At 39.4% G+C, this 15,816-nt stretch overlaps 2 protein-coding genes across 2 annotated transcripts; both read left to right on the top strand.

The window, feature by feature from the left end:
* Positions 1-134: 134 nt before the first annotated feature.
* LOC131465315 (cytochrome P450 2J2) lies at positions 135-5,559 on the top strand. The gene is made up of 9 exons (XM_058637868.1): positions 135-491; positions 1,788-1,950; positions 2,059-2,208; positions 2,398-2,558; positions 2,649-2,825; positions 3,516-3,657; positions 3,932-4,119; positions 4,197-4,338; positions 5,059-5,559. Exons 1-9 carry the CDS (start codon positions 309-311, stop codon positions 5,232-5,234), a joined length of 1,482 nt encoding a protein of 493 aa, XP_058493851.1. The 5' UTR covers positions 135-308; the 3' UTR covers positions 5,235-5,559.
* Positions 5,560-5,845: 286 nt separating this feature from the next.
* On the top strand, positions 5,846-12,656 carry LOC131465316 (cytochrome P450 2J2-like). Its single transcript, XM_058637870.1, has 9 exons — positions 5,846-6,462; positions 8,019-8,181; positions 8,302-8,451; positions 8,580-8,740; positions 8,831-9,007; positions 9,699-9,840; positions 10,237-10,424; positions 10,502-10,643; positions 12,481-12,656. Exons 1-9 carry the CDS (start codon positions 6,280-6,282, stop codon positions 12,654-12,656), a joined length of 1,482 nt encoding a protein of 493 aa, XP_058493853.1. The 5' UTR covers positions 5,846-6,279.
* The last annotated feature ends 3,160 nt before the right edge of the window (positions 12,657-15,816 follow it).

Genomic DNA, 15,816 nt, shown 5'->3' with positions numbered 1-15,816 from the left:
GTTAGAATATTATGACTAATACTCCGTCGTAATACTATACCTTTGTGAGAGGAAAGATTATTTACAACTATGATGTACAGTGTTATCTTGCATCTTGCTTTACACATACTGATTACTGACAGTAGGCCTATTGTGCAGGCAGCTATAGCAGACAAGAGTTCAAGCTCCAGCCTTGCTTTTCACATGACACATCAATCCCATAGGGAAAATAATGTTATATAACACCTTCCTTTGCCCTAGTCTCCTCCACTCCTCACTCCTGTAGGAGAGACACCACCAGGACTTAGAAGGCTTTTTGAAACAGCATCATGATTTTTCAAGGAATATTTGAACGTATGGATTTTACTGGATGGCTCATATTTGGCTTTGCATTGTTACTTTTGATCGACGTGATAAGAAACTGGAGGCCACACAACTTCCCACCAGGACCGTGGGCCATGCCTTTTCTGGGAAATGTTTTCACCGGGGTTGACTTCAAAACCATGGAGAAGGTAAAGTTAACAGAAACATGGTGTTTGTTCATGGGCATGGTGTTGGAGAGTAGGTCGTCAATGATATTCATGGCCTTACAGTGCATATCCTTGACAACAGGATGTCATGTGATTAAACTGAGAGCTGTACACCTTTACATGCAATTAATATAAATAAATTCAAAATCAATTAAAAAAATATATTTTTTAGATCCTTATAATAAGAGCCTATGTCTTAAAAGCAATAATTAGTTAGTTAATTATTCAATAAAAAAACAGTGACCAACCCAGTATTTATACAGATAAATACTTAGAAACTATGTTCAAATTAAATTATCAAGTTTTACACAAGTCATGCTTCTGCAGTTGAGCTGCAGCTTTTTATCAAATGAAAACTCTACAACCATAATATATTCTATGTCGGCATGTGTTGGTTTGAGAGCTTGTTTTTATGATATTGATGGTATTGAACTATAATGTCATCATGTTGCAGTAGTAGTAATATGTGTTTTTACATGCTGTTATATATTATTATCCAGTTGTACTACAAAGTACAAGCGAGTCAACTGCTTACACACAGAGAAAGAGAGAGAGGGAGAGTCAACACACACACACACACACACACACACACAGAGAGGCCCTCTGTTTACTGTATGTAGGTATGGAATTTGGCCATGTCCTCAAAATAGCTGTTGAGATGTTATCCAGTTCCTGTGAACTTCTTTGAAAATCACTTAAATCTGGTAAAGGTCAGCTTATCCTAGACCTCTCTGGAGAACATCTTCAGGACCTGCTGCCTCTGCACACACCCCTGCCATCGCCTGTTCTCGAGACGGTACAGGGCCCTGAAAGACCCTGTACCCTCACACCTCCAGGCTGCAGAACCGTGTTTATTCTAAAGCCATCACTGAACTCAATAGGACCTCTAACAAATGAACAGATACTTTTCTACATATTTATCTTTTTTTTCTCAGGGTAACACACCATAATCTTGTTGCATTTTCTCTTGTGCAATGATAATAAACTATTATTCTTCTTGTAGTTAATGTGATAGTATTTCTTTCCAACACTTGTCAGAACATTAGAGCCAAAACATTGAACTTACGTCTATCTTTCTGACTAGTATTATTACTGCCTACTCTTATGCCCTGTCTTGCTGGTTCCCTGACCTCTGACCTTTCCCTAAAGGACTGTGAAGAAGGATTTAACCTAACAGAAATGCGAAAATTATTTGGTGTTGTTGCCATGACAATGTTTTTGTAAGGATTATAATTTTGTAGGTAAATAAATAAATATGTTGTTTGGTTTCAAATACAGCTTGCTCAGCAGTATGGCCCCGTGTTCAGCCTGAGGAAAGGCAGTGAGAGGATGGTGTTCATTTCAGGATTCAAGATGATCCGAGAGGCTCTTGTCAGCCAGCTGGACAGCTTTACTGATCGACCTGTCGTTCCTCTCTTCGATGTTGTCTTCAAGGGCCTTGGTGAGTGAATACGTGAATAATATGAGTTTATATTATTTGTGTTGTGACATGCAGAATTATGCAGTGTAGATGTTTTATGCAGATTCTGTGTTTTGTTTTTTTAAACAGGGTTAGCACTGAGCAATGGCTACCTGTGGAAGAATCAGAGGAAGTTTGCCAGCGCTCACCTGCGTTACTTTGGAGAGGGTCGGAGGTCGCTGGAAAGATATATTGAAGTGGAAAGCAACTTTCTTTGTGAAGCGTTCAAAGAGGAACAAGGCGAGTCGAAAAATAAAATAACCTTTCGATCCTGGATCCGGTGTTACATTCCAGTTGCCCCAACCTTGAAAAGAAACATTTACAGTTAATACTTAATTATAGAATATCAGCAATATGAATATTTAAATGTGATAACATAATTGTGTCACACTCAAACTGGCTGTGCTCTTGTATTCACTATATCACCAGGAAGACCATTCAACCCCCACTACACCATATCCACTGCAGTGGGTAACATCATTGCGTCTGTGGTCTTTGGACGTCGCTTTGAATACAGTGACCAAACTTTTCGTAAAGTTTTGGAGTTGGACAATGACGCCATTGTGCTTGCCGGCTCAGCTCAGACTCAGGTAATCCTGGTCTAAATCATTAACTTGGGATCACAAAATGTGAAAAACCACTGCTGTGGGACTAATCTGAGGTTCCATCCTGTCAAACAGCTGTATGATGTGTTTCCTGGCCTGCTGAAGTACCTGCCAGGTCCTCACCAGACTTTCCACGCCAACTATGCAGAGATCATGAAGTTCCTGAGAAGTGAAATAGAGAAGCACCAGGAGGAGTGGAACTCTGAAGACCCTCGCGATTATATTGATGTGTATCTGACAGAGATCAAGAAGGTTTGATATTTTTACAATTTTGTAAAAATGGTTCTTCTGTAATGATGATAACCTGATACAAATGAGCCAGTAATGTTTACCCTAATTTGAAAAAAAAAAAGTGTTTCTTCATTGTTAGTGACTACAGAAGCATTCACTTGAATAAGATGTTTTTAAATAAAATTCTTCTTCTTGATAGCTAGATTTTTTTTAAAAAAAGTGCTTATTTAGTTTAAACAATAAATACATTGTATTTAAAGCCAAAATGTACTTTTAAATTAAAATATAATATAAACATATATTCTCAAATTCTAAGCAGAAATGTATTCAAAACAAATAATACCAATGCAATTCTGTAAGACACTGTTTCCCAAACTTTCTATATGGGTACCCACATATGAAAGACACAGCTATCAAATAAGAACATAAATCATTAAAGGAGAAAAGTTGTGCATAATGTAGCGTCTAATTTAGGGCCATATTTGTAACACCTAATTTATAATTGATAATGGAATCATTCAAAGATATGTCTGTTAAATGAATCATGTTCAAGCCCACTGTTTAAGATTTTGATGGAACAATAAGATTTTAAACTTGTCTGGAAGACAATTACATATAATTAAGTACAGTTTATGTATAAAGTAGCCTCCATGACCACAGCCCTGTGTTATGATACATAAATATATATATTTTTATTGTTGACACTGCCAGAAAAAAGACGATCCTCAGGCTGGATTCAACGTTGAAACACTGCTGGTTAGCACTCTTGACCTGATCGAGGCAGGGACAGAATCGTCTGCCAACACTCTACGCTGGGCGATCCTGTACATGATGCACTACCCAGAAATACAGAGTAAGTTTGTCTTCATTAGTCATATTAAAGCTGCAGTGCGTAACTTTTGATGATTTTTGTTTGGTCAGCAAGTCTATCAGACCTGACAGAAGTCTGTCTGTGGTAATTTTGCCAGGCAACATGAGATCTAAACTCTATGCACTAGAGTCGTAACAGACATTTGTTTATATTCAAAAGTTACACACTACGGATTAAGGAAATTATTCCAACACATTTGTGTGTACAATGGTCATTGAACAGTCAGTTGTGGTACTGACTCTGGTTCCTCCCTCAGAGAAAGTCCAGGAAGAGATAGACAGAGTGATCGGTCAGTCTCGTCAGCCCAACATGGCCGATAGACCACACCTGCCTTACTCTGATGCTGTCATACATGAGACACAAAGGTTCGGAAACATCGTTCCAATGGGATTCCCTAAAATGGCCAGCAAAGACGCTACACTGGGAGGATACAATATACCCAAGGTATGAGGCTGTTTCCCTGACTCTACCAGACAATGTCAGCCAATATCAAAATCATCTCATGACTGTTTTTTTTCCAGGGCACAGGTGTATCTACAATACTAGCATCTGCATTGTTTGACAAGAATGAGTGGGAGACTCCAAACACCTTCAATCCCAAGCATTTCTTGAATTCAGAGGGTCAGTTCCGCAAGAGAGATGCCTTCTTGCCGTTCTCAGCAGGTTTGTTCAGTCTATTCATTCAATTTCTGTAACATCTCCAAACTTGTCACTGGTTGTTGTCGACTCACTCATCACTTTAACTTTACGTTAAATCTGAAAGGCCATCTCTGAGTATAAGCAGATATACACACTGGCTGATAGTTGGCTTTGTTCCTTCATATTTGAATCTGGCGTCCCAGAACTACCCCCCTATGCATTTGTCCAACCTCCTCATTTGGGAGACCAGGTAGGGTCTTCCATCTTGAGCCATACTCATTGGCTGTTCCACTCTGCAACCCTTGATGGGTCCTTGGTGGACTGACGTAAGGCTTGCCCAGTGATGCCCAGGCCCCTCATTAGACTCACAGTAGATGTTGCAACAAAACCCAGACATCCAACTTTCACTGGGTAGTTCTTTGCACACCTCACTGTTTGGCCTCTGCTGCAAGCTCGATGTATCTCTGCTTTTTACTCTCAAAGACTTTCTGTACAGCATCCTCGGTGGGGGACGGTAAGCTCGACAAAGTAAACCCTGTGCTATGCATCAGACCAAAGGACCAGGTCTGCTATCTCTGGTGGAACTGTAAGACGCCAGTCCCCTGCTGCCTCCATCTCTCCTGGCCTTTTTTTGGTGGGATCTTGTGTCCACAAGGGGCATTGCTACAAACGTTCCCCACAATAGGAACATACTGTATATCATTAGTGAGAAATCTAATGTTCCTGATGTCTGTTTCCCTCCAGGTAAACGTGGGTGTTTGGGGGAGAACCTGGCCAGAATGGAGCTTTTCCTTTTCTTTACATCTCTCCTCCAGCGCTTCAGCTTCTTTCCTATTCCTGGGGAAATGCCCAGTCTGGAGGGTGTGATGGGCTTTACTCATTCCCCAGAAGAGTTCAGGGTGCTCGCCATAGCACGTTAATGTTATCCATCTGCTTTCTTCACTCACTCATGCACTCACATCTTATACCGCTTTACCTCCACATGAGGGTTGCAGGGGGCGCTGGTGCCCAGCTGACAGGGCGAAGGGTGGGATACACCCTGGACAGGTCATCAGTCCATCACAGAGCCACATAGAGACAAACAACCATCCACACTCACACCTACAGTCAATTAATCCGGGCTTGGGGACAGCACTAGAATTACACTGGATGTGTCCCCCATGTCTTTCATTCCAACTGTTGTTCATAATGTTATTAATGCTTAACTCTATGTACACAGTATCATCACAAGCAGCATTTGCTCTGGCAAATGTTTTTAATTTGCTACATTTACACTCTTTTTGGTTCCCTGTACATTTAAAATAAAAGTATTTCATACCTTTTAAGTTGTCTGACTACTGCAACATGGAAACAGGGAGATGAAATAAGAACAGCTTCTTTAGTGGGTATTTTTTATTTTTGTAAGCAGAGGGTAGTAGATACCAGCAAACACTAGGGAGAAAGCAGAAAGATAGTCATGAGTCATTTGGCAACATATTGAACAGGCTAAAGCTATTGTCCTCAAGAGTAGAAAAGTTCCATATAAATAGTCTACACTACAGTTTTGCCATTCACCCATTCACACATCTTTCATGCACACTGCAACATTGGGTTAAGTGTCTTGCTCAAGGACACATAAATTAGCAGAGCTAGGAATTGAACCCACAGCCTGAGCTACCATTGCTCACTGCTAACTCCTTACTTTTCACAATAAAAAAAACTATAATGCATTAAGTGTTATCTTGTTTTACACATACTGATTACTGACAGATTTGTGCAGGCAGCTATAGCAGACAGCTGCAAGTGTTCAAGCTTGTTTTTCACTTACAACATGACTAACCGCTTACTAACAAATTGATCCCAAAAGGAAAATAATGTTACGTAACAATTCCTGTTAAGAACCCTTTGCCCTGTTCTCCTCCACTCTTCCTTTCGTGTAAGAGAGACTCGACCAGGATTTTATAGACGGCTTTTTGAAACAGCATCATGATTTTTCAAGGGATTTTTGATCGTATGGATTTTACTGGATGGCTCATATTTGGCTTTGCATTGTTACTTTTGATTGATGTGATGAGAAACTGGAGGCCACACAACTTCCCACCAGGACCATGGGCCATGCCTTTTCTGGGAAATGTTTTCACGGGAGTTGACTTCAAAACTATGGAGAAGGTAAAATTAACAGTTAACCTTGTTTTTATGGTATTGAACTATAGTGTCGTCATGGTTGCAGTAGTAGTAATATGTGTTTTTACATCATGTTATAAATTGTCCAGTTGTACTAAAAAAGCAGGGCCGTTTGAAGGAATTTGGGGGCCCCAAGCAAAATGGACATGGAGATCCCCCCCACCCCATGCCACAAACCCCATTTGTTGACAGTGCAAATACTGCTGTTGCATATACTGTGCATAAGATTTGAACATATCATATACTTACATACATACACACACTCACAAACAGGTGTCAGCGACTACTGAGAGGGGCCCCCTTGAGGGGGATCCCGATAACAGTGTCATTGCACTTTACTGCACTGACTTTCAAAGGGGCGCTCACACAGTTTGTCATTGCATTTTATTCATAACCAGTCATTGTCTTGGGGCCCCAAGCAATTGCTTGGTTTGCTTGCCTTCTCGTGATGGGCCTGCTACAAAGTACAAGCGAGTCAACTTTTTAAAGCGAGAGAGAGAAAGAAAGGGCATCAACTGTTTACTGTATGCAGTGTTGTAATGTAACAAAGCACAAATACTTTGTTACTGTACTGAAGTACAAAATTCACATATCTGTACTTCACTATGTCATTTGTATTTCTAGCAACTTTTACTTCTACTCCACTAGTATCTATGTTACTCATTACCAAATAAAATCAGAAGAGTTGGTAATGGTCTGTATTTATATAGAGCTTTTCTAGTCTCGATGATCTGCTTTTTGATACTGAAATACAGTAAATGTCGAGACCTTAATACTTTTATTTAAGTAATATTGTAAAAAGTGACTTTAACTTCTACTAAAGTAATTTTCTAGAACTCAACAGGACCTCTAACAAATGAACTGTTACTTGTCTACATATTTATTGAATGAGTTGTTGTGTGTATGGTTGTCTGTGTTATCTTTATTGCTTTTATTACTGTTTTTTGCTGTTTACTGTTTTACTGTCTCACCATAATCTTGTTGCATTTTCTCTTATGCAATGATAATAAACTATTCTTCCTCTCCTAGTTTATGTGATAGTATTTCTTTCCAACACTTGTCAGAACATTAGAGGCAAAACATTGAACTTAGTTAATCTTTCTGACTAGTATTATTACTGCCTATCCTCATGTCCTATCTTGCTGGTTCCCTGACCTCTGACCTTTCCCTTAAGGACTGTGAAAGAAGGATTTAACCTTGTATTAGAAAAAAAAAGAAAAAGTCCACAGATATGTTAAAAAGTGTTGGTGAGATTTTTTTTTTACTTTACAATTGAGAATTTAGATCTACTTTTGTCTTATGCAATGCTAATAAACTATTCTTCTTCTCCTTCTTGTAGTTTTTGGGTTTTTTTGTTGTTGAAAATTAACCAATATGAACATCAATCAATCTTTATCCTCCGCCTCATTTCAATTACATTTTCAATTCTCCCCTCACTTCTCATAACCCACCCGTGACCTTCTGAGATCTAAAAGACCTTTATAATAAATATATGAATTAATAGATGAATAAATAAATAAATACGTTGTTTTCAAATACAGCTTGCTCAGCAGTATGGCCCCGTGTTCAGCCTGAGGAGAGGCAGTGAGAGGATGGTGTTCATTTCAGGATTCAAGATGATCCGAGAGGCTCTTGTCAGCCAGCTGGACAGCTTTACTGATCGACCTGTCGTTCCTCTCTTCGATGTTGTCTTCAAGGGCCTTGGTGAGTGAATACGTGAATGGTATGACCGATAGTTTTTCACTGTAAAGATAAATATGTGTGCTGTGCCATGCAGATTATTGTGCAGTGTAGATATTTTATGCAGATTCTGTTTGGAAACAGGGTTAGCACTGAGCAATGGTTACCTGTGGAAGAATCAGAGGAAGTTTGCCAGCGCTCACCTGCGTTACTTTGGAGAGGGTCAGAGGTCACTGGAAAGATATATTGAAGTGGAAAGCAACTTTCTTTGTGAAGCATTCAAAGAGGAACAAGGCGAGTCGAAAATTAAAATAACCTTTCGATCCTTTCATTCCAGTTGCCCCAACCTTGAAAAGAAACATGTACAACATAATTGTGTCGCACTCAAACTGGCTGTGCTCTTGTATTCACTACATCACCAGGAAGACCATTCAACCCCCACTACACCATATCCACTGCAGTGGGTAACATCATGGCGTCTGTGGTCTTTGGACGTCGCTTTGAATACAGTGACCAAACTTTTCGTAAAGTTCTGGAGTTGGACAATGACGCCATTGTGCTTGCTGGCTCAGCTCAGACTCAGGTAATCCTGGTCTAAATCATTAACTTGGGATCACAAAATGCGAAAAACCGCTGCTGTGGGACTAATCTGAGGTTCCATCCTGTCACACAGCTGTATGATGTGTTTCCTGGCCTGCTGAAGTACCTGCCAGGTCCTCACCAGACTGTCCACGCCAACTATGCAGAGATCATGAAGTTCCTGAGAAGTGAAATAGAGAAGCACCAGGAGGAGTGGAACTCTGAAGACCCTCGCGATTATATTGATGTGTATCTGACAGAGATCAAGAAGGTTTGATGTTTTTACAATTTTGTAAAAATGGTTCTTCTGTAATGATGATAACCTGATACAAATGAGCTTTTCATCAGTATTTTCATCAGTATTTTCATCAGTCAAATTAGTAGTTTCTTGCATTGTTAGTGACTACAGAAGCATTCACTTGAATCAAGATGTTTTTTATATCAAATAAAAATTTGCTTTCATTTCCTTCTTGATAGCTAGATTTTATCAAAACAAACATATCCTGCTTATTTGCTTTAAAACAATAAATTAATTTTCTTTAAAGCCAAAATGTATTGTAACGCTGTCAAAACAGGCTGGAGTCGTGTACTCTTTTGTTGAGCCTTTACTGGCGTTATGGTGCAATAACAATATAAATCATTATAAGTTTGTGCTTAATGTCTAATTTAGATCTGTAACACCTAATGTAATTTTTAATTGGTAATGGAATCATTTAAAGATAAGTCTGGTGAATGAATCATGTTGTTTAAAACATATACACATAAATCTTAACTAAAAGTTGAAATTCTGCAAATTCGTCTGGGGACCCACTGTTTAAGATTTTGATGGGACAATAAGATTTTAAAGTTGTCAGAAAGACATGTACGTATAAGTACAGTTTATGTATAAAGTAGCCTCCATGACCACAGCCCTATGTTATGATATATATAAATATACATATTTTTATTGTTGACACTGCCAGAAAAAAGACGATCCTCAGGCTGGATTCAACGTTGAAACTCTGCTGATTAGCACTCTTGACCTGATCGAGGCAGGGACAGAATCGTCTGCCAACACTCTACGCTGGGCGATCCTGTACATGATGCACTACCCAGAAATACAGAGTAAGTTTGTCTTCATTAGTCATATGAAAGCTGCAGTGCGTAACTTTTGATGATTTTTGTTTGGTCAGAAAGTCTATCAGACCTGACAGAAGCATTTGCCCCTCAAACTGCTGAACAACCGGGTTTTTGAGCAGTGGAATTCACTACTGAGGCCGTTTGTAGGCTCATCTTTGTATTTTCAAACATACTCTTGATGTCTTGCTCTACTAGCCCAGTGTTGCTGATTCCTCAGTCTGTCTGTGGTAATTTTGCCAGGCAACATGAGATCTAAACTCTATGCACTCAAGTCGTAACAGACATTTGTTTATATTCAAAAGTTACGCACTTTGGACACATTTGTGTGTACAATGGTCATTGAACAGTCAGTTGTGGTACTGACTCTGGTTCCTCACTCAGAGAAAGTCCAGGAAGAGATAGACAGAGTGATCGGTCAGTCTCGTCAGCCCAACATGGCCGATAGACCACACCTGCCTTACTCTGATGCTGTCATACATGAGACACAAAGGTTCGGAAACATCGTTCCAATGGGATTCCCTAAGATGGCCAGCAAAGACTCTACACTGGGAGGATACAATATACCCAAGGTATGAGGCTGTTTCCCTGACTCTACCAGACAATGTCAGCCAATATCAAAATCATCTCATGACTGTTTTTTTTCCAGGGCACAGGTGTATCTACAATACTAGCATCTGCATTGTTTGACAAGAACGAGTGGGAGACTCCGAACACCTTCAATCCCAAGCATTTCTTGAATTCAGAGGGTCAGTTCCAGAAGAGAGATGCCTTCTTGCCGTTCTCAGCAGGTTTGTTCAGTCTATTCACTCAAATTCTGTAACATCTCCAAACTCTCCATTCTCTGAAACTGAATTGGTTCAACACAAAAAATGGATGGCTGACACTGTTCCACAAACTGGTGTCATGATCAGCCTGAGATTTCTCACTGGTTGTTGTCGACTCACTCATCACTACAAACTTTACGTTGAATCTGAATGGCCATCGCTGATAGTTGGTTTAGTGCCTTCATATTTGAATTCTCTTCTTCAAAGAACCAAAAGACACTACGCCCTTCGGTCGCGTGACTTTAGGTGTGTAACCTAAATCTGCACAATTTGAGAAAATTTGAGATTTCGATCTCAACGTTTAAATAAAGGTTAAATGAAATGTTTTTTAATTAGGCCATTGCATCCTCAGTTTTCTGCTTACTATGCTATGTTTTCATCAAGCAACATAAGCAGTCCGATAGATGAATATCAACAATTTTTACACATGAAATTGAAGTGTTCCATCCACAAAAAGAAAATGAATGCTTCTATCAACTCAAAAATGAACAAGCAGTGTGATATATGATGTGTCAGTTTGAGATTCTGATAGTATGGTAGCCTACTCTCTTAGTTTTATGGTATTGGTGGTCTTGCAGTATAAGGTCTGTGAAGGTTCTCAGTCATCCAGGTCATAGTCATCTTCTGTGGTTAGATGTAGGCGAGTTGCTTGAGTAAAGGCCTGTAAATACTCTGCAAGAACAGAGACATTTGTTCTCTCTGCCAGGGCTGCAAGAAAATAATTATGTCATTATTTTCTTGCAGCCCTCGTTTGGGAGTTCTTGCAGATTTTTCTCAACATCACGTCTAGGCCAGAACTAACTTTGTTCTTGCCACCATGAGAAAAATAACACATGTCTCTGTTCTTGCAGAGTATGTAGAGGCCTTTAAAGTAAAGGGATCAACAGTATTAACACAATAGCAGACTCTCCCCCTTAGGTGAGCCTAATGACTGTCTTTCAGCTTGACTCAGGTTAAACCAACAACCTGAAACTGGGTCAGAGGTGTGGACTTTCTGCATTGTACAGCTTAAGACTCTCTAGACAGGTTTCAGCCTCAGAGGCGAATCAACTGTTTTTTTCCACTAGTTAGTAAGAACTGAAGAAGCTTAGTGGATAAGAGGTGTAACATGTTCAACTTAATGTAAAATGTAAAATCCATTTGTACTAAGTATACTAGTATACTAATGTACTAAAGTATACTATCAAATGCTGCTATAACAGCGATACAGATTTTTTTTTTAAATCAACAGAGAGAAAGAGGTCGACTCTGTTTACACACACTCTCACACATACAGAGAGAAAGAGCGTTACTGTGCGTGTGTGGACTTGTATGTTTACTTTAGAAACATGATTGATAAAAAAGTGATGATAAACAGAATAATAAGGAAAGAAAGCAAGCTATAAAAATCTGTATACAAAATATTAATAATTAAAAACGAAATGAAATATTTAGTTTTCAACTGTTGATGTAAGAGCGATACAATTTTTTTTTTTAATAAACAAAGAGAGAAAGAGGTCAACTCTGTTTACACAAGTTGTGGACTTGTGTGTTTACTTTAGACACACACACATTTTACCGTTGTATTGCACTTGACAGGATTTTATTTTCAAATAAATCATCAGTCTGGCTGGAAAGACGCTGTTATAAAAGCAGGCTTTTTTTGGTGATAGTGTCCTCTCTGCTGTGTCTCAGGTTGTTGGTTGATGTTCCCAGTGGTGTGTGTTTCTTTTAAAATACTTTTTTCTGAAGCGCTGTGTGCAGGCAGCATCCATAAATAATGAATGATAATATTCTGTTCCTGATGTCTGTTTCCCTCCAGGTAAACGAGGGTGTTTGGGGGAGAACCTGGCCAGAATGGAGCTGTTCCTTTTCTTTACATCTCTCCTCCAGCGCTTCAGCTTCTTTCCTGTTCCTGGAGAAATGCCCAGTCTGGAGGGTGTGATGGGCTTTACTCATTCCCCAGAAGAGTTCAGGGTGCTCGCCATAGCACGTTAATGTTCTCCATCTATCCATCTGCTTTCTTCACTCACTCACTCACTTCTTCATCTTCTTCTGCTTTATCCTCCACATGAGGGTCGCAGGTGGTGCCGCAACCCCCCGCTGACATGGGGTGAAAGGTGGGGTCACACCCTGGACAGTCATCAGTCCATCACAGAGCCACATAGAGACAAACAACCATTTACTCCCACTCTCACATCTATGGTCAATTTAGAGCAGAGGTGTACCCCACCTTTAGCCCTGTGTCAGCAGGGATTGGCACCAGCTCCAATCAATTGAGTGCGGCCCACCACTTAATATCAAGTTATAATGAGTTACTTCTCTATGTTTTTGAAGTAAAAGACAAATTCCGTATCATGAATAATGTTTTTATTATGAACTATACATTGTTCCATGTCAACAAAACTATTGTTATGGTGATATAATATTCAACTCATATCACCCACCCCTATTGAAAGCTTGTGTTTTCCCAAACTTGATTTCACTTGATTAGCTCCTCACTGACCAGACTCGATGCTCAGTGGCTCCCAGGTTATTTGAGATTGAGACCCCTGATTTAGAGTGTCCATTTTGCCTCATCCCCAAATCTGCATGTTTTTGGATTGTGTGAGAAAACTCCATCTTCTCGTGACCAAACCATCTCAACCAATGATAATGTGTGAAATTGTACAGTCAAAGACATCCATAACTGTTATTTTCCTGAGTCTTAAACAAGTCGTGAGTCTTGAAAGTGGAATTCCTCTTAATGGGAACAGAATTTACAGAATTTACATCATGTTTTGTTGAAGAAGACCTGGAACTCACAACCGAGACCATTAACTTAAATGAGAAGTTGTTACTTCCTGATTAAATTCACCCTGCAAACCAGAAAACTCGGTCCTCTTTTTATACACATATTTGATTTGGCAGAGGCTTGTTTTTTTTTTACACTCCCTGATCCAGCCATTTTATCTTCCCATTTAATTGTTAATGCTTAACTCTCTGTACACAGTATCATCACGTGGTATATGTTTCACAAGCAACTATACAGGTTTGACCTTCAAAAGCATTGGCTCTGAAAATATGGCAAAGGTTTTTTAATTTGCTACATTTACAATCTTTCTAGTTTGCTGTAAATAAAGAATAAAAGCATTCCATACCTTTTCAGTTGTCTGTCTCCTGTGAGCACACAGTGTAGTAGATAAGAGCAGACACTAGAGAGTTGATTTCACATGTCTAACAAGCTTCCTGGTTAAATTAAAAGGGGATGCAAATGTCAGCAGTGAGTATTTGGAATGAAATAGTGGTGGCACGCATTTCACTGCCACTTTCATAAAACACAAACTAGGGAAAGCACATTTCGGCAGCTCCACAATCAGCCCGGCCATATGATGCTCTGTAGACCATTATGGGCTCAATCGTTGTCATTTCACATCTGTAACAATCAGCTCTTGAATTCAATTCTAACAAATAACACATTCACACAGACTTTGTCTCGAGAAATGTCCCCAAGAAACATAGAGTGCTACTGTCATTTTTCAGTTGATAGAAGAAACTTTGTATTTGTGATGAGATTCCTACCCTAAATACATATCATCATCAATAAACACCAAATTTGCTTGGAAAATGCAAAGAAGACATTGGTGATGCTTGGTTAGGAAGGTTACAGGTTTTTTTATTGAACAGCGAATCACAAACCTTTGCCATGACATGATCGCCCTGTAACTGTGCTGTACTTTGTCTAATCTGCCATGAACCATGTACAGAGTCATACATGATGGGTGTTGCATAATAGCTCAGTAGCACTTCCTAGAAACCTTCAAAGAAGCAGCACTCGTTGTTCGCTGACTTAGACATCTGCAATCTGGTACACATGTATCACATCAAAGGCTCTTAAAAAGCCACGGCATACACCCAACAGGATGTCAGTCACCTGAAGGTTTGAGCCTGCTATGTTATGACATCCATCCAACCATTGTCTACTACTTTATCCTCCACATAAGGGTCACAATCAAATCCCTGGTGACATAGGGTGAAAGGTGGGATACACCCTGGACAGGTCGCTAGTCCATCGCAAGACAAACACACAGAGACAAAACAACTATTCACTCTCACACTCACACCTACTGGCAGTTTAGTGTCCATTTAATCTCTGCATGTTTTTGGACTCATGTGCAAACCCTACTAGCTACTGACACCTGGTGGTCATATTGGAATTTGTAACCTCTATGCACACTTGTTGCACATGATTGGCAGACTTTGCTTTGGAGCAAAAGAAAAGAAAGGTTCTCACCATCGACTGTCCCTCTGTGATGTCTCCTGCAAACTGACGTTTGTGACTGAGACTGAGTACAAGATGATCAAAGCGACACACACTCTATAACAGCAGGGTTTACTCATGGCCAGGTGGAAAAATCTCTCTTTCTCTTGTCTCACACAAAAACAGAAACACATTTTGACTTAAGTCATTAACTTTACCTGCTCTGCATGCTGGTGTACAGGTGGTCTATTTGTGAGTAATGGAGAATCATGGAAGAAACTGTGGCGGTTCGCCTTGTCTACCTTGAGCAACTTTGGCTTGAGCATAAGCATCATGGAACAGAGCATCTGTGAGGAGATTCTTCAGGTTCAAGAAAATGTACCTCAGTAGTTTGCTGGAGAGGACCAAGAAGATAACATCAGGGCCAGGATTAACAAACATTAAAGAAAATTAAGTTCGGAAAACAGGAATAGTACTCAACGACTACTTATTACCCCTCGCTGAGTGAGTCATACGTATATATATATATATATATATATATATATATATATATACACACACACACATATATATATACACACACACACACACACACACATATATATATATAAATATATATATATACACACACACACACACACACATACATATATATATATATATATATATATATACCTATTTCTATTTATTTTTTCTCTTCAGTTTGGTCCTAATACGTACCTTTCTCCCATCTTCCATCACATTTCTTAATAAACAACCTGCTCTATGACTATTAGCTCCCGGAATTCAGTTTAAAGTTATCAATATCAATTCCTTTTATCTCATCTATTTATTGGTTATGATCCTTGGTTTTAAGTTCAGCAATTTAGAATGTTTTTTATGACAGCACTTCAATTGCTGCTGCTCTAGCACAATGAA

The sequence above is a fragment of the Solea solea genome, chromosome 9 (assembly GCF_958295425.1).
Source record: "Solea solea chromosome 9, fSolSol10.1, whole genome shotgun sequence".
Classification (NCBI taxonomy): domain Eukaryota; kingdom Metazoa; phylum Chordata; class Actinopteri; order Pleuronectiformes; family Soleidae; genus Solea; species Solea solea.
This window is presented reverse-complemented; position numbering and strand designations above follow the sequence as displayed.

Coding starts and splice junctions, on each gene's coding strand:
- LOC131465315 (XM_058637868.1), top strand. CDS start 309: ATGATTTTTCAAGGAATATTTGAACGTATGGATTTTACTGGATGGCTC. Junction 1,951..2,058: donor TGTTGTCTTCAAGGGCCTTG/GTGAGTGAATAC, acceptor TTTTTTAAACAG/GGTTAGCACTGAGCAATGGC. Junction 2,559..2,648: donor CCGGCTCAGCTCAGACTCAG/GTAATCCTGGTC, acceptor CCTGTCAAACAG/CTGTATGATGTGTTTCCTGG.
- LOC131465316 (XM_058637870.1), top strand. CDS start 6,280: ATGATTTTTCAAGGGATTTTTGATCGTATGGATTTTACTGGATGGCTC. Junction 9,841..10,236: donor GCACTACCCAGAAATACAGA/GTAAGTTTGTCT, acceptor TTCCTCACTCAG/AGAAAGTCCAGGAAGAGATA. Junction 10,644..12,480: donor CTTCTTGCCGTTCTCAGCAG/GTTTGTTCAGTC, acceptor GTTTCCCTCCAG/GTAAACGAGGGTGTTTGGGG.